The sequence below is a fragment of the Coregonus lavaretus genome (assembly GCF_964263955.1).
Source record: "Coregonus lavaretus genome assembly, chromosome: 26".
Taxonomy (NCBI): Eukaryota; Metazoa; Chordata; class Actinopteri; order Salmoniformes; family Salmonidae; genus Coregonus; species Coregonus lavaretus.
In genome coordinates this window covers 22,189,336-22,215,012 of record NC_140013.1, presented here as the reverse complement: position 1 = coordinate 22,215,012, position 25,677 = coordinate 22,189,336, and the positions used below count along the sequence as shown (strand labels likewise).

General features: G+C 43.3%; 2 protein-coding genes across 2 annotated transcripts in view; one reads left to right on the top strand and one right to left on the bottom strand.

The window, feature by feature from the left end:
* Positions 1-3,946: 3,946 nt before the first annotated feature.
* On the top strand, positions 3,947-19,971 carry LOC311101439 (polypeptide N-acetylgalactosaminyltransferase 17-like; the record flags this gene model as incomplete). The annotated part of the gene is made up of 11 exons (XM_084142587.1): positions 3,947-4,196; positions 6,092-6,275; positions 10,903-11,069; positions 12,914-13,088; positions 15,262-15,459; positions 15,666-15,783; positions 16,141-16,326; positions 17,784-17,921; positions 18,065-18,160; positions 18,932-19,093; positions 19,837-19,971. The coding sequence occupies exons 1-11, from the start codon at positions 3,959-3,961 to the stop codon at positions 19,969-19,971; spliced, it is 1,797 nt and encodes a 598-aa protein (XP_083998713.1). The 5' UTR covers positions 3,947-3,958.
* A 3,676-nt stretch (positions 19,972-23,647) lies between these two features.
* The window catches only part of caln1 (calneuron 1), a gene marked incomplete at both ends in the record, with an annotated part of 117,913 nt that continues 115,883 nt past the window's right edge, over positions 23,648-25,677 (bottom strand). Inside the window, one exon of the mRNA XM_084142423.1 lies at positions 23,648-23,775. Coding sequence (XP_083998549.1) covers positions 23,648-23,775 — 128 coding nt within the window. The remainder of the gene's footprint in view (positions 23,776-25,677) is intronic.

Sequence of the window (25,677 nt, the reverse complement as noted above, 5' to 3'; positions counted from 1 at the left end):
TCAGTGACGTGTACGCCGAGGAACTTGAAGCTTTTCATCTTCTCCACTGCGGTCCCGTCGATGTGGATAGGGGCGTGCTCCCTCTGCTGTTTCCTGAAGTCCACGATCAGCTCCTTCGTTTTGTTGACATTGAGGGAGAGGTTATTTTCCTGGCACCACTCCGCCAGGGCCCTCACCTCCTCCCTGTAGACTGTCTCGTCATTGTTGGTAATCAGGCCTACTACTATTGTGTCGTCTGCAAACTTAATGATTGAGTTGGAGGCGTGCGTGGCCATGCAGTCATGGGTGAACAGGGAGTACAGGAGGGGACTGAGCACGCACCCTTGTGGGGCCCCTGTGTTTAGGATCAGCGAACTGGAGGTGTTGCTTCCTACCTTCACCACCTGGGGGCGGCCCGTCAGGAAGTCTAGGACCCAGTTGCACAGGGTGGGGTTCAGACCCAGGGCCCGAGCTTAATGATGAGCTTGGAGGGTACTATAGTGTTGAAGGCTGAGCTATAGTCAATGAACAGCATTCTGACGTAGGTATTCCTCTTGTCCAGATGGGATAGGGCAGTGTGCAGTGCAATGGCGATTGCATCGTCTGTGGATCTATTGGGGCGGTAAGCAAATTGAAGTGGGTCTAGGGTGTCCCCGCTTTTAATACACCCTCAGTTTTGCGCGAATGCTGCCATCTATCCACGGTTTCTGTTTTGGGTAGGTTTTAATAGTCACCATGGGATCAACATCCCCTATACACTACAGTCAATGTGTTGATAGAACGTCGGTAGCATTTTTCTCAAATTTGCTTTGCTAAAATCCCCAGCTACAATAAATGCGGCCTCAGGATATGTGGTTTCTAGTTTGCATAAAGTCCAGTGTAGTTCCTTGAGGGCTGTCGTGGTATTGGCTTGAGGGGGAATATACACGGCTGTGACTATAACTGAAGAGAATTATCTTGGGAGGTAATACGGTCGCCATTTGATTGTGAGGTATTGTAGGTCGGGTGAACAAAAGGACTTGAGTTTCTGTATGTTATCACAATCACACCATGAGTAGTTAATAATGAAACATACACACCCGCCTTTCTTCTTCCAGGAGAGTTCTTTATTCCTGTCTGTGCGATGAACTGAGAACCCAGCTGGCTGTATGGACAGTATATCCCAAGAGAGCCATGATTCCGTGAAACAGAGTATGTTACAGTCCCTGATGTCTATCTGGAAGAAGATCCTCGCCCTGAGCTCGTCTACTTTATTGTCCAGAGATTGAACATTAGCGAGTAATATACTCCGAAGCAGTGGATGGTGTGCCCGCCTCCTGAGTCGGACTAGAAGTTCACTCCGAATACCGCTTCTCCACCGGCGGCGTCTTGGAGCAGCCTCTGGGATAAGTTAAATTGCCCTTGGGCGTACGAACAAAGGATCCAATTTGGGAAAGTCGTATTCCTGGTCGTAATGCTGGTGAGTTACCGCTCTGATATCCAAAAGTTATTTCCAGCTGTATGGAATAACACAAAAAAACGTTCTGGGCAAATAATGTAAGAAATAACAACAACAACAAAAAATACTGCAAAGTTGCTTAGGAGCTAGAAGCAGAGCTGCCATGTCTGTCGGCACCATCTTGCCATTTCAACTATAGCCTAATCATATTTAAGTTAATTTCTTTGGAAAGATAACTGCCACGTGATTCTTCGCCTATGCATAGGCTATAGCCTATAGAAAAGGAGAGGTAGGTTAGAACTTGAAGCAGTGAATGCTGAGAGTGTGTGAATAATGTGACAAAGATGTGTTTTTAATACAATAGGTAGACTAATGCATACAAAGCAGAAAGACGACTGTTTCCAAATAATCTGCGGAAGAACAAAAAAATGTATCCCAAAATGGTCTGTCTGACAGCCCGCTCCCATCTGCAGAATGAAAAATGCCAACCATGCCGCAATGATCTCTGTCGGCCGCAGACTGCAGCCCTAATTCAAAACAACACTGTAGGCTACTTCGAAACATATAACTCAAGAAGATCTAAATGCGTCCCCATTAAACTGAGATAAAATGGTTGGTATGCAGGTTGGATGCTGCATGGACCTTTCACCTGTAAAACTTAAAGAATTATCATTCACGATTGACAGTGGAAATGTGAATTGAGGTTCTCTACAAGTAGAGCAGAGACTGTGTTGTAAAGTTGACAATCCTACACATGCACAGAAGCTTCGGGAACTTTAGCTGTTGAGAAAAGGGGTCCAGGCTAGAGGGGTCCAGAAAAGTCAGATCTGCAGCCTCTGCTGTCTTTTTAAGCATGCAATAATTACATTTAAATAGCAGAATAAAAACGATGTCAGTATTCTGAAAAGCTTTATAATTGTAAAATAGGTAGGCCTATGTCTTCATTGAAAGTCTTTGGAAGATAGAAGTGGGGGAAATTATGTTCATTATATCACAGTTTTATGTTATTTCAAACACATTATTTCACTTGGGATATAGGCTTACAGTAGCCTACAATAATCATGGGAGGAAAGTTTCAGACAAAATATGATTTGAATGCACTATAATTGCAGGTCATTGGTGTGAGTCAACTCAACCCACCCAAACACATTATTTCACTTGGGATATAGGCTTACAGTAGCCTACAATAATCATGGGAGGAAAGTTTCAGACAAAATATGATTTGAATGCACTATAATTGCAGGTCATTGGTGTGAGTCAACTCAACCCACCCAAACACATTATTTCACTTGGGATATAGGCTTACAGTAGCCTACAATAATCATGGGAGGAAAGTTTCAGACAAAATATGATTTGAATGCACTACAATTGCAGGTCATTGGTGTGAGTCAACTCAACCCACCCACCCGCATCAACGAACTGCTTTATTCACTGCTACACTCACCAGGCACGCTCAAAACGAATCTCTTCCTAGGAATTCCATTCCGTGTTTTCCTGTGCGCCATTATTAAGCGCTATCTAGCGCATAGGAAGAATTATGCTAAATTAAATAACAGGACATAATAACAAAACGACGAGAATAAGGGTACAGGGGAAAAACGTTTAGCATTATTTATGAATAGTCAGAATGTGAGAAGACACCTCGGCTGGAATTATTTCAGCTGCATTTCTGTGCTGCATTTGAGGTGTCTTCCATTGGCGATGCTGCGTCTGCGGACCTTTATATTTTAGGCTGGCTGGCTGTGTAGCAGTCTATTCGTGCAATGCACCGCTCAAAACATCTCACAATTATTTGTCCTACACATGGAGGATCAAAGCTGCACAGAGAATGCTTAAACATGGGATAGGCCTATGCGTTTTATGTGGTCAGTATTTATCTGCTATGATATTAAAGACCGCGGTCAGAGACAGACAGCGGCTCAATACGCAGTACTCCTCAATCGCGTCATAGCCCACTTCTGCTGGATGCAAAGAAAGACAGACTTGAGATAGCCTTCTGACTCTTTAAATATTTCAGACTATGGACTCTTCAAAACTGAAGATATGCTAGTCTCTTTGTCTAACATCTTCTATGCATGATCTTCTAACAATACATTTTAAACAGAGAAGTCACGGATGAGAGCCCATGACCAGGCTCCAAAATTACTCTGCACGAGGACGCAGCCTAAAAATTGCTCCAATGCGAAATGGTAGGTGGTTAAAGCTTATTAGTGAAATGTTGTAATTAGTCTACGTTATGTTAAAATATGAGCAATCGAAATCTGAAATAGAGCCTATGTTTCAGTTTTGTTTCTCTGTCCAGCAGATAGTAGCCTAGCCTATCAATGCACACACTGAGTTCATAGCAATTATCTACTGTTGATTTGCAGCACCAGCTTCTCCAGGTGGAATGTCGCCTAATGTATATATATTTAAAAAATGCCTTCATCAACACAAATCTACATTGAACCTTATTGCGCATCGCAACGAGGAGGACTCTTGAATTTGTCCTGAATCATTCCAAAAACACTGCTATTTGGATCCCGGACATCAACAACTTTAATGGCTTTTGTGTTCAGAAGATGGAGAGTGTTATTGGTGTTGAACGTGATTGCGGTTGCGGGGTTCATGACACTTTGGACCAAGTGCACCCACACCCGAGTGACAAAAACCATCGGTCAGGACGATGTGAAAAGACAATCACGCTCTAACGGCACGGCTCAAGGTTTGAGCATCAGTCATGAAGTATTACTAAAGAGACTCGGGTCATTGGAGGACGTGGTCTACAGACAGCTTAATGGTAGGCTATGACTCTAGCACTCTAGCCTACCCACTTAAAAACAATGACTATGGCTCATTGGTTACTTTTTATTTGCTGTCACTCAAAATCTACCATGATTGCTGTTATTTACATACATTTACATAGGCTGAGGCTTAGGATCCATCCCAAATGGCACTCTATAATTAGTGTACTACTACTTTTGACCAGGGCCCACGGGGTAGTGCACTATATAGGGGATAGGGTGCCATTTGGGACATACAGTGAGGGAAAAAAGTATTTGATCCCCTGCTGATTTTGTACGTTTGCCCACTGACAAAGAAATTATCAGTCTATAATTTTAATGGTAGATTTATTTGAACAGTGAGAGACAGAATAGCAACAAAAAAATCCAGAAAAACACATGTCAAAAAAGTTAGGAATTGATTTGCATTTTAATGAGGGAAATAAGTATTTGACCCCTCTGCAAAACATGACTTAGTACTTGGTGGCAAAACCCTTGTTAGCAATCACAGAGGTCAGACGTTTATTGTAGTTGGCCACCAGGTTTGCACACATCTCAAGAGGGATTTTGTCCCACTCCTCTTTGCAGATCTTCTCCAAGTCATTAAGGTTTCGAGGCTGACATTTGGCAACTCGAACCTTCAGCTTCCTCCACAGATTTTCTATGGGATTAAGGTCTGGAGACTGGCTAGGCCACTCCAGGACCTTAATGTGCTTCTTCTTGAGCCATTGTCATGTTGGAATACCCATCCACGACCCATTTTCAATGCCCTGGCTGAGGGAAGGAGGTTCTCACCCAAGATTTGACGGTACATGGCCCCGTCCATCGTCCCTTTGATGCTGTGAAGTTGTCCTGTCCCCTTAGCAGAAAAACACCCACAAAGCATAATGTTTCCACCTCCATGTTTGACGGTGGAGATGGTGTTCTTGGGGTCATAGGCAGCATTCCTTCTCCTCCAAACACAGCGAGTTGAGTTGAGGCCAAAGAGCTCGATTTTGGTCTCATCTGACCACAACACTTTCACCCAGTTCTCCTCTGAATCATTCAGATGTTCATTGGCAAACTTCAGACGGGCATGTATATATGCTTTCTTGAGCAGGGGGATCTTGCGGGCGCTGCAGGATTTCAGTCCTTCATGGCGTAGTGTGTTACCAATTGTTTTCTTGGTGACTATGGTCCCAGCTGCCTTGAGATCATTGACAAGATCCTCCCGTGTAGTTATGGGCTGATTCCTCACCGCTCTCATGATCATTGCAACTCCACAAGGTGAGATCTTGCATGGAGCCCCAGGCCGAGGGAGATTGACAGGTCTTTTGTGTTTTTTCCATTTGCGAATAATCACACCAACTGTTGTCACCTTCTCACCAAACTGCTTGGCGATGGTCTTGTAGCCCATTCCAGCCTTGTGTAGGTCTACAATCTTGTCCCTGACAACCTTGGAGAGCTCTTTGGTCTTGGCCATGGTGGAGAGTTTGGAATCTGATTGATTGATTGCTTCTGTGTACAGGTGTCTTTTATACAGGTAACAAACTGAGATTAGGAGCACTCCCTTTAAGAGTGTGCTCCTAATCTCAGCTCGTTACCTGTATAAAATACACCTGGAAGCCAGACATCTTTCTGATTGAGAGGGGGTCAAATACTTATTTCCCTCATTAAAATGCAAATCAATTTATAACATTTTTGACATGCGTTTTTCTGGATTTTTTTGTTGTTATTCTGTCTCTCACTGTTCAAATATACCTACCATTAAAATTATAGACTGATAATTTCTTTGTCAGTGGGCAAACGTACAAAATCAGCAGGGGATCAAATACTTTTTTCCCTCACTGTAGGTTTAGTATACAGCTACCTCCTTTGTTAAAAGTAAATGTGTTATAGCATAGTGACCTTTTCTTGACTGTGTGAACTCCAGGTCTGTCCAAGTCCCTGGGGCTGATCGAGGGTTTCGGGGGGCGAGGTAAAGGGGGTCTCCCCGCCACCCTAGCCCCAAAAGAAGAGGCCGACGCCAAAGTACTGAGGGAGAAGTATGGATACAATGCTTACCTCAGCCAAAAGATATCACTGGATCGGTCCATACCAGACTACCGGCCCAGCAAGTAAGTTTTAGGCACCCTATAGTGCACTCTTTTTGGCCCGTAATGGCATTCTATTCCTTATAAAGTGCAGCATTACTTTTGACCAGGGCCACTCTTACTGTAGCTCAGATGACGACCATTTTTCAGGACAATAGACCCGCTACAATTTTCATGTGCTTTTATCTTTTTCCAAAGACCAATCCAGGCTTTGACATAGGATTGTGTCAAAACATCACGTTTGTGTTTGTAAGCTGCAAGTTGCAAGCATTAGTCTGTGTGTGTGTGTGTGGGTGCACTTTGTATTAGTTGATACCCATATCAGGATCTCAGCCAAATCTTGGGTTCATGCTCTAATCAGAAGTCATAAACATGGTAGTGTATACTTTGCGTTGTTAGTTGTTTCGCTGCTACTGGGTTGTTGCCATGGTCGGAGAGACTAATGATTAAAGCTATGACAGCAGATGTTATTGTTTTGGGCACCACTTAGCTTTGTGGTTAAAAATACAATATTCTTAAAACCATCTAGTAATATCTCTGTAGCCTAATCCCGCTTTCTTTGTTGTGCTTTTTTTAGTGTTATTTATTGATGAAGTTGCAGTCTAATGCGGCAATTGACACGTGCACGCACGCTAGATGCACACACACACACACACACACACACACACACACACACACACACACACACACACACACACACACACACACACACACACAGTCTTGTACAACTAACCTTGTGGGGACACACAATTCAGTCCCATTCAAAATCCTATTAACCCTAAACCTAACCCTTACCCTTACCCTAACCCTAAACGTATCCCAATAATCTAACCTTAACCCTAACCCTAAACCTAACCCTAGCTCCTAACCCAAACCCTAAAACTAACCCTAGCTCCTAACCCTAACCGTTAACGTAATTCTAACACTAATTCTAACCTTAACCCTAAACCCCCTAGAAATAGCATTTGACCTCGTGGGGACCAACAAAATGTCCCCAGTTGGTCAAATTTTTGTTCGTTTACTATTCTTGTTTGGACTTCTGGTCCCCACAAGAATAGTTAAACACGTCCACACACACACACACCCATACACACACACACACACACACACACACACACACACACACACACACACACACACACACACACACACACATACACACACACAGTGGTGGAAAAAGTACCCAATTGTCATACTTGAGTAAAAGTAAAGATACCTTAATAGAAAATTACTCAAGTAAAAGTGAAAGTCACCCAGTAAAATACTACTTGAGTAAAAGTCTAAAAGTATTGGGTTTTAAATATACTTAAGTGTCAAAAGTAAATATAATTTCTAAAATATACCTAAGTATCAAAAGTAAACATAAAAGTATAAATAATTTCAAATTTCTTATATTAGGCAAACCAGATGGCACCATTTTATTTTTGATTTTTGATTTACAGTGCCTTGCAAAAGTATTCATCCCCCTTGGCATTTTTCCTATTTTGTTGCTGTCACGCCCTGACCTTAGAGATCACCTGTATTCTCTGTTTGGTTAGGTCAGGGTGTGATTTGGATAGAATCTAGTTTATTCTATTTCTATGTTGGCCGGGTGTGGTTCCCAATCAGAGGCAGCTGTCGATCGTTGTCTCTGATTGGGGATCATACTTAGGCAGCCATTTTGCCTACCTTTAGTTGTGGGATCTTGTTTTTGATTCGGTTTCTGTTTAGGCTTGTTGCTGTTAGCGTTTAGAACTTCACGTTCAGTTGCTTTTGTTATTTTGTCAAGTGTTTATTTAAATAATTAAACATGTACGCATACCACGCTGCACCTTGGTCCGATCCTTTATACAACGAACGTGACAGTTGCATTACAACCTGTAATTTAAATAGATTTTTATTTGGATTTCATGTAATGGACATACACAAAATAGTCCAAATTGGTCAAGTGAAATTAAAATAATAACTTGTTAAAATAAATTATACAAAATAAATAACAGAAAAGTGGTGCGTGCATATGTATTCATCCCCTTTGCTATGAAGCCCCTAAATAAGATCTGGTGCAACCAATTACCTTCAGAAGTCACATAATTAGTTAGATTGCACACAGGTGGACTTTATTTAAGTGTCACATGATCTCAGTATATATACACCCGTTCTGAAAGGCCCCAGAGTCTGCAACACCACTAAGCAAGGGGCACCACCAAGCAAGCGGCACCATGAAGACCAAGGAGCTCTCCAAACAGTTAAGGGACAAAGTTGTGGAGAAGTACAGATCAGGGTTGGTTTATAAAAAAATATCCGAAACTTTGAACATCCCACGGAGCACCATTAAATCCATTATTAAAAAATGGAAAGAATATGGCACCACAACAAATCTGTCAAGAGAGGGCCGCCCACCAAAACTCACGCACCAGGCAAGGAGGACATTAATCAGAGAGACAACAAAGAGGCCAAAGATAACCCTGAAGGAGCTGCAGAGCTCCACAGCGGAGATTGGAGTATCTGTCCATAGGACCACTTTAAGCTGTACACTCCACAGAGCTGGGCTTTACGGAAGAGTGGCCAGAAAAAAGCCATTGCTTAAAGAAAAAAAGAAGCAAACACGTTTGGTGTTCGCCAAAAGGCACGTGGGAGACTCCCCAAACATATGGAAGAAGGTACTCTGGTCAGATGAGACTAAAATTGATATTTTTGGCCATCAAGAAAAACGCTATGTCTGGCGCAAACCCAACACCTCTCATCACCCCGAGAACACCATCCCCACAATGAAGCATGGTGGTGGCAGCATCATGCTGTGGGGATGTTTTTCATCAGCAGGGACTGGGAAACTGGTCAGAATTGAAAGAATTATGGATGGCGCTAAATACAAGGAAATTCTTGAGGGAAACCTGTTTCAGTCTTCCAGAGATTTGAGACTGGGATGGAGGTTCACCTTCCAGCAGGACAATGACCCTAAGTATACTGCTAAAGCAACACTCGAGTGGTTTAAGGGGAAACATTTAAATGTCTTGGAATGGCCTAGTCAAAGCCCAAACCTCAATCCAATTGAGAATCTGTGGTATGACTTAAAGATTGCTGTACACCAGCGGAACCCATCCAACTTGAAGGAGCTGGAGCAGTTTTGCCTTGAAGAATGGGCAAAAATCCCAATGGCTAGATGTGCCAAGCTTATAAAGACATACCCCAAGAGACTTGCAGCTGTAATTGCTGCAAAAGGTGTCTCTACAAAGTATTGACTTTGGGGGGGGGGGGGGGGGGGGTGAATAGTTATGCACGCTCATGTTTTCTGTTTTTTTGTCTTATTTCTTGTTTGTTTCAACAACAAAACATTTTTGTGCATCTTCAAAGTGATAGGCATGTTGTACAAACCCCCAACAAATCCAGATTGTAAGGCAACAGAATAGGAAAAATGCCAAGGGGGGTTAGAAATGAAGCATTTCTGTTTAGTGAGTCCGCTAGATCAGAGGCAGTAGGGATGACCAGGGATGTTCTCTTGATAACTGTGTGAATTGGACCCTTGTCCTGTACTGCTAAGCATTCAAAATGTAACGAGTACTTTTGAGTGTCACGGAAAATGTTTGAAGTAAAAGGTACATTATTTTCTTTAGGAATGTAGTGAAGTAAAAGTAAAAGTGATCAAAAATATAAATAGTACAATACAGATACACAAAAGAACTACTTAAGTAGTATTTAAAATTATTTTTACTTAAGTACTTTACACCACTGCACACACACGCGCGCACACACACACACACACACACACACACACACACATTATGCTTGTGCGTGTACACCACCCATCAGCACACAGAAAATGTTTGATTGAGTTGACTAAAATCACCCAATCCTTTCCTTACTTACCGGGATGTACTGTATCACAATTCTTCGGGTGTATCTCAGTCGAAAGTGACTGCTGACTGGCTCACGCTTGTTGACTTGCTCTCACCTGTCCATTTCTTTAAAACCAGTGCAGATGAGGGAAAGGCGATAAGGGGAAGGATAGATACCTATACACAGTCGAAGAGTAAAAACTCCAAAACAAAAGCCTCTTTGAACTATTAGGACATAGCCAGCCACAGATTCCTCACTTCCTCTCATTAAGGCTGGCTCTCGTTATAACAAAAGCTACAATAAAAATAGGCCTCTTATCTCCATCTCCCACAGTGCACTTACTGTGAGCCTAGGGAGAGGGGGTGTGTGCATGCGTGTTTTGAAAAATGTGATTGTGGGGAACAGAAAGAGGCACATGGTTCTCATTTTCATTTGCAAACAAAAATGTGTGAGCTCATCAACAGGGATCATAATGTACAGAAGAGACTTGGAGAAGAAGCATCTTGCGTGGTGTTAATAAACTTGGAAACCTACATTAGAATGTTGGGTAGTACTTTATATGAGCCCTCCGCCATAAGGGTGGGCTACATTATATTATATGCATATTATTATATAGGGCTACTTAATACATTAGCTTTATATAGGAGGGTTCAAGTACCATGTTACTGAACATTGAATGATGGACTCACCGTTTGCGTTTAATTATAATATACAAGGATGTATTAGTGTTTGATGTCATTAGTGATGATAGCTAATGATGTGTGTGAATGTCTCTCTCTCTGTGTGTGTGTGTGTGTCTGCATATGTCTTTGTACGTGAGTGTGTGTGTGGTCTCCAGGTGTAAAAAGGCCAGCTTCCCCAGGGAACTTCCAAACATCTCCCTTATCTTTATCTTTGTCAACGAGGCGTTGTCAGTAATCCTCCGCTCAGTCCACTCAGCTGTCAATCACACACCGGCTCACCTCCTCAAAGAGATCATCTTGGTGGACGACTACAGCGATGACGGTGAGGAGAAATACACATGCACACACACACACACACTGCCACACACGCCGACACATAGACACACACACACACTCACACTCATATCTGGAAGAGCATTTTGGTGAAGAAATGGTATGAGAACACACACACACATCCAATATACATTGATGCATATTCATATGATATTTAATTGAATTATATTCTATTCTATGCTTTATAAAGACATCCTTGTCCAACATGCTGTTTTGCTGCACGGACAGGACAGTCAGATCAAGGCAAGACAAAATCCATCCAAGGAGAGGGACAGGAAGGGAGGAGAGGGAGAGTTGTGAAGAGATTAAGCAGTGGGCAGAGAGAGGTGGTTAGAGAGAGGAAGACAGAGACAATGAAAGGTGCATATAGAAATGAAGGGAGAGATGTGGGTAGAAGGAGAGAGTGAAAGGGTGGAAGTGAGTTTAGTAGAGGTGAGGGGCAGAGAGGGAAAGAGAAAAAGGAGAGAGAGGCGGTTCAATTTCCCCTATGTTCCTGGCACGGCAGGACGGCAGAGGGCAGCAATCCATCATGGAGGGGGAAAAATAAGCTATTGCAGTGGTTGAGATGGAGATGCATGCAAACAAATAACACACACCCTCTAACTCTTCTCCTGTCAGCCACACATGCACTGCACATCCGCCAGCACATTTAGAAGGGTGCAATTCGGGGAATTCCTGCATTTGGGCATTCCTGCATCTGCAGGAACCCCTTTTTATACTTCTATTTGTAAGTGTTTAAGGCGGGGGTGACACTGTGTGCTAGCTAACTAGCAAGATAGCACGCAGTGTCACTAACTCACAAGCTAGCTAGTTAGCTAGCATGCGGTCCCCCCCATCCTCCCACCTTCTGTGCTAGCGGTAGGCGGGGGGAGACTCCGGTAGACAGTGTCCTTGGCCCCCGCCTGTCAGGCACGGTTTTCTCAGCAGGCGGAAGGCTGGGCCGACACCGTGTGCTAGCTAACTAACAAGCTAGCTCACGGTGTCGCTCACAAGTTAGCTAGTTAGCTAGCGCATGGTGTCGTCCCAGCCTCCTGCCTGTTGTGGGAGGCAGGGGCGACCGGTAGGACCCCCGGGTGTCAGGCACTGTTTTCCCGCAGTTCTGTTAATGACAGTGAGGGCATGTGTTCGGCAGGCGGTATCGTAGGACACTGTCTACCGGTGTCGCTCCTGCTAACTAGCAAGGAGGACTCCGGGAGGCGTGGGTGAAAACTCAGATAATACTTTTATTTCCCTTTTGACCCATATTCAAAAGTGTCACAAGCATGAAGATGTCGTGCTGGTTCATGCAGGATCCAATGGGCTGCAGTTGCACACTATTGAGCACATCCGCCAGTGTGTGTTTGTGTGAGGGAAGTGGGGGTTTTGAGAGCATGTCCAGGGGGACAAAGCTGATCAGTTGAGCGAGAGATCAAAGGTAGAGCAGAAGCCATAGCTCAGGAAGCACCCAACTCCCCCTGGTGTTGTTGTGAGACTGTTAGAAAGCACTGGAGCGCATGAAAATAGATTCATCTTCTCTCTCTCTCTCTCTCTCTCTCTCTCTCTCTCTCTCTCTCTCTCTCTCTCTCTCTCTCTCTCTCTCTCTCTCTCGCTCTCTCTCTCTCTGTGTCTGTGTCTGTGTCTGTGTGTGTGTGTCTGTGTGTGTATGTCTCTGTGTATGCGTGTGTGCATGTGTGTGTGTGCGTACATGCATGCTGGTGTGTGTGTGTGTGTGTGCTCACATGCACTTGAGTGTTTTTCTGAAAGTGTTTGTGGGTGTGCCTCTGTGTGTGTCTGCATGCATATGTTTGTCTGTGTGTGTAGTTTTGCTTAGTTGTATTTGGTTGTGTGTCCTAGAGCAACTGAAAGGGCCGTTGGAGGATTATGTAAACAAGCGTTACCCAGGCCTGGTGAAAGTTGTGAGGAACCAGAAGCGTGAGGGACTGATCCGTGCCCGCATTGAGGGCTGGAAGGCAGCCAGTGGCGAGGTGACAGGCTTCTTCGATGCCCACGTTGAGTTCACACCCTCCTGGTGAGTGTATGTGTGGGTTTCAAGTTGAACTTTGAGTTGTTGGGATCGATGGTTTAACAAACTTTGACTTAAAGGGGGGGATCAGAAGGAATACTTGAATTCAGCAGTTGTTCAAGCAGCAGTGTGAGATTTTCCAGCTGAAGGAATTTCATACTACTACTAACCATCTAGCCATCTAGCATACTGTATTGCATGACCATATTTGTAATGATAATCTAAAGAAGTGAATTGCCATAAGCTTTTATCAACTGACAGTATTAAAAGTAGGCCTAGTATTCAAGTACAGTCATGGTTGGTATGTTCCTTATGTACAGTGGCTTGCGAAAGTATTCACCCCCCTTGGCATTTTTCCTATTTTGTTGCCTTACAACCTGGAATTAAAATTGATTTTTTGGGGGTTTGTATCATTTGATTTACACAACATGCCTACCACTTTGAAGATGCAAAATATTTTTTCTTGTGAAACAAACAAAAAAAAACAGAAAAAACTTGAGCGTGCATAACTATTCACCCCCCCAACGTCAATACTTTGTAGAGCCACCTTTTGCAGCAAGTACAGCTGCAAGTCTCTTGGGGTATGTCTCTATAAGCTTGGCACATCTAGCCACCGGGATTTTTGAAGGCAAAACTGTTCCAGCTCCTTCAAGTTGGATGGGTTCCGCTGGTGTACAGCAATCTTTAAGTCATACCACAGATTCTCAATTGGATTGAGGTCTGGGCTTTGACTAGACCATTCCAAGACATTTAAATGTTTCCCCTTAAACCACTCAAGTGTTGCTTTAGCAGTATGCTTAGGGTCATTGTCCTGCTGGAAGGTGAACCTCCGTCCCAGTCTCAAATCTCTGGAAGACAGAAACAGGATTCCCTCAAGAATGTCCCTGTATTTAGTGCCATCCATCATTCCTTCAATTCTGACCAGTTTCCCAGTCCCTGCCGATGAAAAACATCACCACAGCATGATGCTGCCACCACCATGCTCCACTGTAGGGATGGTGTTCTCAGGGTGATGAGAGGTGTTGGGTTTGCGCCAGACATAGCGTTTTCCTTGATGGCCAAAAAGCTCAATTTTAGTCTTATCTGACCAGAGCACCTTCTTCCATATGTTTGGGGAGTCTCCCACATGGCTTTTGGTGAACACCAAACGTGTTTGCTTCTTTTTTTCTTTAAGCAATGGCTTTTTTCTGGCCACTCTTCCGTAAAGCCCAGCTCTGTGGAGTGTACGGCTTAAAGTGGTCCTATGGACAGATACTCCAATCTCCGCTGTGGAGCTTTGCAGCTCCTTCAGGGTTATCTTTGGTCTCTTTGTTGCCTCTCTGATTAATGCCCTCCTTGCCTGGTCCGTGAGTTTTGGTGGGCGGCCCTCTCTTGGCAGGTTTGTTGTGGTGCCATATTCTTTCAATTTTTTTATAATGGATTTAATGGTGCTCCGTGGGATGTTCAAAGTTTCTGATATTGTTTTATAACCCAACCCTGATCTGTACTTCTCCACAACTTTGTCCCTGACCTGTTTGGAGAGCTCCTTGGTCTTTATGGTGCCGCTTGCTTGGTGGTGCCCCTTGCTTAGTGGTGTTGCAGACTCTGGGGCCTTTCAGAAAAGGTATATATATACTGAGATCATGTGACAGATCATGTGACACTTAGATTGCACACAGGTGGACTTTATTTAACTAATTATGTGACTTCTGAAGGTAATTGGTTGCACCAGATCTTACTTAGGGGCTTCATAGCAAAGTGGTTGAATACATATGCATGCACCACTTTTCCGTTATTCATTTTTTAGAATTCTTTGAAACAAGTTATTTTTTTCATTTCACCAATTTGGACTATTTTGTGTATGTCCATTACATGAAATCCAAATAAAAATCCATTTAAATTACAGGTTGTAATGCAACAAAATAGGAAAAAACGCCAAGGGGGATGAATACTTTTGCAAGGCACTGTATACACTAGAGTTGACCAGGGCCCACGGATACACAGAAGAACTACCCACTACACAGGGAACTGCTTCTCCCTATGGAGTTGTAACCCTTTGAGCCGACTCAAAAAGAATAACTTATAAATCCAACTCAGAAGAACTAGGGGGACTGACTTGGAGGCGTAGGGAGGAAGAGAGAGAAGGAGAGAGGAGATCTTAAGAAACCTCCGGCCCCATCTGTCTGTCTCTCTATGTCAGGGCTGAGCCGGTTCTGACCAGAATCAAAGAGGACCACAAGAGGATCATCCTGCCCTCCATCGACAACATCAAGCACGAGACGTTTGAGCTGGAGCGCTACGAGAACTCTGGCCATGGCTACAACTGGGAGCTGTGGTGCATGTACATCAACCCCCCCAAACAGTGGTGGGATGACGGGGACACCTCTGCACCCATTAGGTAGGCTACACACAAACAGGCACGCATATGCACACACGCACAGGCACGCGTACACACACACACGGGCACGCATACGCACACACACGGGCACACACACACACGGGCACACACCTGCACGCGCACACACACAACTAAATAAACACTTGAATTTAGAGAACCCCATCGCCAAAATAAGAAAAACAGAATCCCCCTCTTTCCCCCCTCAGAACTCCTGCAATGATTGGTTGCTCCTTTGTGGTGAACCGGGACTACTTTGGGCACCTGGGGCTCCTGGACTCTGGCATGGATGTCTACGGAGGAGAGAACATCGAACTGGGGATCAAGGTTTGTGTGGCACCCATTCTTCTGTGAAGGCTGAGCATAATTGGGCCCTGGTCACAAGTAGTGCACTATAAAGGGAATAGGGTACCATTTGGGACGCAGTAACTGTATGTTAGGGTGGTGAGAGGCAGGGTGACTAGTGTGTGAATAGTGTATTCTGTATCCTGTATTTGATGTGTGTCTTGTCGTATTTCAGCAAGTACGTAATTGTGGTTCTATGAGTAGAACTAAGCATTGGGTTATGTTTGTTTGTGTGTTTGTCTACTTGCCTTCTTAATTATTTGTGTTAATCCTGCAGAACATTTGTTGTGTGTGAAGGTATATGTTCTGTTCTCATACTATTTCTCCACCAACTACCAGGTGTGGCTGTGTGGGGGCAGTATGGAGGTGCTGCCCTGCTCCAGAGTGGCTCACATCGCCAGGATGAAGAAGCCCTACCACAGCAACATAGCCTCCAGCACGCGGCGTAATGCCCTGCGTGTGGCCGAGGTCTGGATGGACCAGTTTAAGTCCCATGTCTACCTGGCCTGGAACATCCCAATGGAAGTGAGTTGCTCCAACATACTGATTTAAAAAACATACTGTTTTTTTTGGCATATGAAAATGTATGTTCAGATTGAGCTCCAGGTCAGGGAGTTCCCGCTATACACTGATCTATGATCAGTTTTGCGTACATATGTTCAGATAAAACGCCTATTCCCCTACCTAGATTTTCACTAGTCTATTTCAGTTTATCTATTCATTATCCTAACTACATTATACAGTATATGTACACCATACATTTAATTGCTAATGTTATATATTTGTAATTGTGTATGCGTCTCAAATGGCACCCCATTCCCCATATAGTGCACTATACAGTGGGGAAAAAAAGTATTTAGTCAGCCACCAATTGTGCAAGTTCTCCCACTTAAAAAGATGAGCGAGGCCTGTAATTTTCATCATAGGTACACGTCAACTATGACAGACAAAATGAGAAAAGAAAATCCAGAAAATCACATTGTAGGATTTTTAATGAATTTATTAGCAAATTATGGTGGAAAATAAGTATTTGGTCAATAACAAAAGTTTCTCAATACTTTGTTGTATACCCTTTGTTGGCAATGACACAGGTCAAACGTTTTCTGTAAGTCTTCACAAGGTTTTCACACACTGTTGCTGGTATTTTGGCCCATTCCTCCATGCAGATCTCCTCTAGAGCAGTGATGTTTTGGGGCTGTCGCTGGGCAACACAGACTTTCAACTCCCTCCAAAGATTTTCTATGGGGTTGAGATCTGGAGACTGGCTAGGCCACTCCAGGACCTTGAAATGCTTCTTACGAAGCCACTCCTTCGTTGCCCGGGCGGTGTGTTTGGGATCATTGTCATGCTGAAAGACCCAGCCACGTTTCATCTTCAATGCCCTTGCTGATGGAAGGAGGTTTTCACTCAAAATCTCACGATACATGGCCCCATTCATTCTTTCCTTTACACGGATCAGTCATCCTGGTCCCTTTGCAGAAAAACAGCCCCAAAGCATGATGTTTCCACCCCCATGCTTCACAGTAGGTATGGTGTTCTTTGGATGCAACTCAGCATTCTTTGTCCTCCAAACACGACGAGTTGAGTTTTTACCAAAAAGCCATTAATACAGGTAACGAGTGGAGGACAGAGGAGCCTCTTAAAGAAGAAGTTACAGGTCTGTGAGAGCCAGAAATCTTGCTTGTTTGTAGGTGACCAAATACTTATACTAATGTGATTTTCTGGAATTTTCTTTTCTCATTTTGTCTGTCATAGTTGACGTGTACCTATGATAAAAATTATAACTTGCACAATTGCTGGCTGACTAAATACTTTTTTCCCCCACTGTATTTGACCAGAGCCTTATGGGGTTAGCCTCGTGAGCCACCCGGAATTCTGTGCAGCTAACCATTATTGTAAGGTCGTGAGAATAGGATGGCTCGCGAGGCTACTTTGGGGTGCCATTTGGGACACAATCTGTAATCAACCACTCCCTGTTCCAGAACCATGGGATAGACTATGGGGACATCTCTCAGAGGGTTGCATTGAGGAAGTCTCTGCAATGTAAGAACTTTGAGTGGTACCTGGACAACGTCTATCCAGAGATGAGGAGGTACAACAACACTCTCTTTTACGGGGAGGTGAGTCTGACTGGCGACAGGGCCTACACACAAAGTTTTACTAAACACTCATCAAATATGCTTTTAGCAGCCAAGTAGCTTTTTCCCCTCATAAAAAGTTTCCCACCCGTTCTCTCTTTCTCTCTCTCTCTCTCTCCCTGTAGATTCATAGTAGCAAAGCGACCCATCTGTGTATGGACCAGGGAGAGAAGGTGAACCACACGGCCACCCTGCACCCATGTCACGGAATGGGACCTCAGGTAACCTATTATACATTTACATTTTAGTCATTTAGCAGACGCTCTTATCCAGAGCGACTTACAGGAGCAATTAGGGTTAAGTGCCTTGCTTAAGGGCACATCGACAGATTTTTCACCTAGTCGGCTCGGGGATTAGAACCTTAGATTAGATTGTATTTTTGTATATTTTTGTATTTTAATTTTTTTATGTGGTTCATACACAAACATGGACAAAACGTCAGCAAAACTACCAGAATGTAGCCCTTTGCCCCTGTGACATACAAATGTAGCAGATATCATGACTGGTTTTACAGTCAAAACAAAATGTCTCAAAATCATATTATGTTAATGCTTTTGAGTTTTTTTTAAAGATCCACTTTGAATGAGAGCGGATGTGATATCATATCACAAATCATTTCAAAGAATAGAAACAGAAACAACTTGCTCTCCAGGAAACGTAATACAACAGACTTCACTGTCAAAAAAGAATGTGTTAGCATTCTTGGGAAATACAAATATTTGATCACTTTTTATCATTTAGCCATGTACTACTGTAACCTATCTCTGTGTGTTCCTCCCAGTTGAGGAGGACACACCTAGTTGTTGTTGATAGCCCTTTACCATCCACCGCTTACTTCATTTTGTCTCCCTGTGTCTCTCTCCTACCATTCGGAACACCAAAGAGGGCCAGTTCTTCCTGGGTGCTCTGGCCAGTACAGGGGAGAACACATATAGTTGTTGTTGATAGCCCTTGAACAGCCATTCACAGTAGAGTATCCCTGTCCCTTCCAGTTGGGTCGGTACACCAAGGAGGGCCAGTTTTTCCTGGGTGCTCTGGGCAGTACAGGGGAGGAAACACGCTGTCTGATGGACGACCAGGTCTCCAATTTCCCTCAGCTCCTCAACTGTGACAAAGTCTCCAACACCAGGCTGACCACATGGCACTTCTCTCAGGTCAGACTCATTTTTACATCGTTTTTAATTTTTAACAATGGCTCATTCTTTCAATTTAAGTTGCTCTTATACCGTGTTACTTGCTTACTTATTTATTTACTTACTCCTCTTCGTTCCCTGTAGAGCATAGGGCCGCAACAAGCCCCTGCCATGCCATACCTATGTAGGCTAACCCTGTGTAGTAACACTGTAATAACACCACATTGTAAGGTTCTATGTAGGCTAACCCTGTGTAGTAACACTGTAATAACACCACATTGTAAGGTTCTATGTAGGCTAACCCTGTGTAGTAACACTGTAATAACACCACATTGTAAGGTTCTATGTAGGCTAACCCTGTGTAGTAACACTGTAATAACACCACATTGTAAGGTTCTATGTAGGCTAACCCTGTGTAGTAACACTGTAATAACACCACATTGTAAGGTTCTGTGTAGGGTAATCCTGTGTAGTAACACTGTAATATAACCACATTGTAAGGACCTGTGAAGCGGAAATAAAAAATGATAGAAGCTGCCTGGAGGTGACTGTTGCCGACAGTGATCAGGGCCCGTATCATAAAGCATCTCAGGGTAGGAATGCTGATCTAGGATCAGATCCCCCTTGTCCATTCATTATAATGTAAAAGGCTAAACTGATCCAAGATCAGCACTTTTAGTCTGAGACTCTTTATGAATACTATGAGGACACATGAAGGTAGTAGCCTACTCAATTGAGAACATTCGATTTCATCTGTCCTTCAGAACGAGTCGATCATCAACAGAGCCACGGGCCGCTGTCTGGAGGTGATACATGCTAACGTTTACTTCGGACACTTGCTGGTGCTTCAGACCTGCTCCGGACAGAGGTGGAACATCAAAAACACAATGAAGCAGTAGCCACAGCATGATGCAGAATTCTTCTTTGACCAAGATAGTGTTATTGTACTGAATTGTATCAGATGTCATACTGTATTATTAAAACAAAAAAACATTTGTGGATGCAAATAACTATTACACCATATGGGGTGAATAAGTTGATACCATATTAACACATCATGCAGCCTTTATTGCAACAGATTTATTCAACTTCAATGATGGGATTTCTTGAAAGGGTTTTAGCACTTCCTTTTCACCAACCCATTAAGATCATAACAAATTGAAAATAAACAAATATGAAAACCCCTAAGCGAATTAAGACTCTAAACAGTTTTTTGACTGATTCAGGATTCAGCACAACTATCTCTGACATGCCGTGCTTTGTACTCATTAGTTAGTCCTCTACTTACTTGTCTTTCATTTTGAGTGAAAAACTGTGAAGGAGGGCATCCCAAAACATTTTTTTAGAGCGATTTCAAAGGACTGTCAGCTGGCTAACCCAGCTGGCTAGCATCAGCGGAGGGTACTTCTAGCAGAGCCATGAGAATGCGGCATGTGTATGAATAGAACAATCACATTCACTATGCGGTGTGTCTGTGAGGGAGTAAAGGAGGAGGCAGCCATTAAAAACATGAGATGCTTTGTAAAAATGGGCCCTGATCTATAACTTACAACCAGGCTTACAGCAAAGAAATGTACTGGCTTATACATCCATCTTGTGGTCTTCTCCTACACAACACTAGTCCTATCTGATGAAAGACAATGAGAAAAACAATCTTTACCAAAAAGGAGATGTTTTATTGCATAAATGCTTTCCATTTACTTTTGTACAGATTTTAATATTTACAGAGACAATATTCAGGCTATTCTTAATATTACAACTTAAATCTGGACTAAAAAGCACTTTCAATTGAGATTTTCCATTGATCTTGCTTTTTAGTCCAGCACAAGGCTTAATCTGTGTCCGGGAAACTGCCCCTACATGTTTTAATGGTGTGCATGCACAGTTTACATGTGTACGTGTATGTACTGTATATATATGTATTTTATGTACAGTGTCCATACAGCACATATATGTGCAATTCAACCACCATGCTACTGAAGTGAGACTGTGTTAGTTTTCCAGCCTAATTCACCATCAGTTTTAATGATCAAGACATGCACTGATTCTGTGAGGGTAGGTACAGCTCCACCCCCTGTAACTGTATAGTATACCCAGGCCAGAGCCTTTTATGTGGGCTAACATGTATTTATTTATTCATAAACATAAGGCTCTGACTATACCCTGGTATTACAGTGTATCGTGGGATTAGGGTGGGCTGTGTCCCAAATGACACACTATTCCCTCTATAGTGCACTACTTTGACCAGAGCCCCATGGGCCCTGGTCAATAGTAGTGCACTACATATGTATTAGGGTGCCATTAATGAAGCAGACAAGGGTGATGGCACAAAACAGCTAAATAAGGAACAAACTCCACTTTGACAGAGTACATTAGATAATGAATGAGGTGAGAATTTGCCACCTATTAGGCTTAAATTGGTGGTCTCAACAATATTAAATCCAGTGTAGCCTACTGTATTTGCAAGATGATATTGCACACAAATCAGTGCTTTTACTTTGACATCATAAAACAAATATGAAAACTTAACAGAGGAGCCATCCATCCAAACATTATGTTAAAATTAATGGGGACGTTCATTGATCATACTTTAATGCAAGCCTCTTCAAGGTGATTAGAAAGGAGATTTTCTGCCATGGGCAAGACATAGAATTCCAATAAATAGACTACTATGTATGTTCCACAAACAGTGCAGTTAATCGAACCAACAATTATTTAGGTAGAACATTCATCATTTCATAAAACCTTCTATACAGATAAGATAGATAAGAATCATAATATTATATTCCAACATTTCATGTTCTGATGATTAGACATCTGAATACAAGGGATGGATTATTTGCCCTGGACTAGAGCTAGGAGAGCACATGAATTGTGTTGCAAAGAATATCAGAATTCTGGAGCCAAGCTCTAGATGGGGCTCTTTTACCAGTCTGTGATTCTTCTCTCCGTTCTGCTCATTGGGATAGATGGAAATTATTATACAGTGCAAAAGGCAGGGTGAAGGAACCCAACAACATACACAAATGATGGACTGTTCCTACCAAAAATACACATTTGTAACAGAAAACAACAACCATTTAGTGTTCTTCAATCAGTACATCTCTATTGAGTTCTATGGCTTTGGCCAGAGGGTGAGGGGAACATAGAGAGAGAGAGAGCTGTGTCTCTGTCTGTCTACCTGCCTGTGTATTGTGATGTGGAAGGCAGCAGCTTCTGGTTTCACAGTGCTCTCTCCTTCCCTCCACCTCTAAATCTGCTAAAGCAGACTGTACCAACAATCATGCACATACAGAGTAGAACACCGTCACCCAATACACTTAGACAACAACAACATGGGTTACATACATATTTACATATCAACGTTGACTTGATCGCATGCAGTACTGTAGGTGTTACAAGCAGTCCTCAGCAAAACTGAAGGTGGTTTAAATATTACCATGAGAGTCAATACAATACAGGAGTTCAGACCTACCTACCTCAAGAGGAATTAGATCATAGGTACAGTACAGCCCATACTTTTCACAGCTATGGTCTTTCAAACACTGTTCTGTTTAGCACTGGCAATGTACACAGAGAAAGTAACAGTGACACATTTTTCCATTTTACATATAGGGAAATATTGGGCACAGGAATACCCACTGATTTCACTCCTGAACTCTGGATGAAAGCTTCTAGAACAGCTTAAACACCAGCCCTACAGCAGATGGCACCATCATGCCTGAAGCATCCCAAGCCTTACTAAATGCTCCAGTGGTGAGCTGGGTTCCACCTCCCCTCAGGAAACTAGAATAACAGGCCAATTATTTCAGTGTGTGTTTGTTTGTTTGTTTGTTTGTGTGTGTGTGTATGTGTGTGTGTATATGTGTGTGTGTGTGTGTGTGTGTATATGTGTGTGTGTGTGTGTGTGTGTGTGTGTGTGTGTGTGTGTGTGTGTGTGTGTGTGTGTGTGTGTGTGTGTGTGTGTGCGTAGCCAGACTGCAGCGGTGCGCCCCGTAGCTCATCAAGCTCTCTGCAGTGCAGGAGGCACAGCTCCAATCTCTCTCACACAGATACAATTGAGGGTATGTCTCAATCCACAAGGATGCTGCCTTATACAGATACACTGAGGGCCTGTCTCAATCCACCATGATTCTGCCTTCTGAGGCAAGAAGTTAAAATTGTCTTCTAAAATACCTTCATATGAAGACTGGGTAGGGAAGAGAAGAGAAGAGAAGAAGAGTACTGAACTCCTGTACTTGTGTTTTTATTGCATTAGGGAACAGTGACAGCAGAGTAAGCAAAAGTCAGCCCTTGAATGTCCCTGCCAGAGTAAAGGAGTTATGAGGGGTCTCGCTGGACTCCTCATGCTGGCTTCTCAGTGTCGTTGGACATCGGACTGTCATCCACTCAGAAAAATCATACAAATCTGGTGGTTTATCAGTCAGTGTTTTTCGTTTTTATGTCACCATCAGTGAGGCATTGTTGAAGTTTTTTTTTCTTTTTTTCTAAAGAAACAGGAAATTACCTCACCCACTGTCATCATGCACATGCAGGTTTGTTTTTCCCGCTCACAGTGGGTGTGGCCGGGTGTGGCTACTCCAGGCCGTTCCGCAGCATCTGATTGGCCGCGATGAGCATGACGCTGATGATGAAGGCCATGGCGAAGGCGCAGATCAGACTCTTCCTCACGCACGTCTGCCGGTTCTTATTTTTAGAATGGACTAATAGAAGAGAGAAAGGGGGGAAGGGAGAAAGAGAGAAAGGGGGGAAGGGAGAAAGAGAGAAAGGGGGGGAGGGAGAAAGAGAGAAAGGGGGGAAGGGAGAAAGAGAGAAAGGGGGGGAGGGAGAAAGAGAGAAAGGGGGGAAGGGAGAAAGAGAGAAAGGGGGGGAGGGAGAAAGAGAGAAAGGGGGAAGGGAGAAAGAGAGAAAGGGGGGAGGGAGAAAGAGAGAAAGGGGGGAAGGGAGAAAGAGAGAAAGGGGGGAGGGAGAAAGAGAGAAAGGGGGGAAGGGAGAAAGAGAGAAAGGGGGGAAGGGAAAAAGAGAGAAAGCAAGATAAAGTAAGAAAGAGAAAGACGCATAGGTTTATTACCAAATCCATTTCAAGCTGGCACATCACATTTCTGCCATTCTCTGTTGTAAGAAAAGGAGAAAGAGAAAGCCAAGTCATTTTCAGCAGTGTTGATGGGGAGAAATGACTATTGAACAAACTGCACCATGCTTTCTTCTCAATCATATAGTTGGACCTGATTTAGTTGGGAGACATTAGTTATTTGTGTCGGAAAGTGAGTAAGTGAATGAGGGAGGGATGGAAGAAAGGAAAGGAGGGAGTGAGTGGCAAGGAGAGTGTGACTCTGGCAGAGAGAAAGCAGAGGTGAGATCAATCCTATGCTTCAGCTGAGGCACTGCTCTCTGTCACATGATGTGTTTGTGTCCGCAGCACAGTGGGACCTGGGATGAAAATATAACTGACACAAATATACAGTACATCTGGACAGATATGCACACACACACACACACGCACACACGCACACACGCAAACACACACACACACACACACACACACACACACACACACACACACACACACACACACACACACACACACACACACACACACACACACACACACACACACACACACACACACACACACACACACACACACACACACACACACACACACACACACACACACAGCTTGAAAGCCAACTTCAGGCCATGATATCCTTATCCGTTTCAGTCTACCTCCGGCATGGAATGGTAAGTCAGCAAGTCTCCCTCCACCTGGCCAGTCAGTGATCTGGAAACAGCGGAGTTGGTTTACTGACACAAAAGTAAACTTTAACAGTTTTTTGCCATAAAATGCATAATCAAAATGAGCTAAAATGTATAGATTTGTCATATCTGTATCATGAAGCATTTTACTATAACACAATCATTGTGCCCTACAGTGACATCAAGTATTTATTTCTATAGGTCAGAACACATTCAAGTGTTCGTCAATAGCGGGTACTGTTCATTTAGACCTTGGGGCCTGATATTCTCTTCCCCTATGAGATTTAGCCCGTAGTGGTGCTAACTGTAACTCCCAGTCACAAACCCAGTTGAAACATCCCATCCGCACAGAGGACACATTGTAATCTCTCAGTCTCACCCTCCGGTTATAATACTCTGATAAAGCACCTTACAATCCATGTTCAGCCCTGCTGTCTGTTGCCACTCTTACAGCAGTAAATATTTTGGCTCTAACCTGAAAGGATACAGAACCAACAGCTTACTGGGGAAGGTGTGAGTAGTTGTACTCAAAGGATCTCAGGGGAAATGCAAATTATTTTGTTTTGGTACTATTCACCTGAACGCTGGTCTCCTGCTCCTGACATTCAACTGTTGTATCATCTTCACTACAGACATAATAGGGTCGTTCCAACAATTCGGTGCCTTTTGAGAAGTGTAACTTGGTCAAAGAATACTTTTGATTTCACCTAATTTTAACATTCTGTCAAAAAGAGGACATGTTCAACTTCATAAAATTTTTTTTTTCCCATCTCAAGAGGTTAAATAAAAAAAACGTAACCGTAAACAGGGTTGACCGTAACAGGTTGACGATTTCATCTTAAATCAGC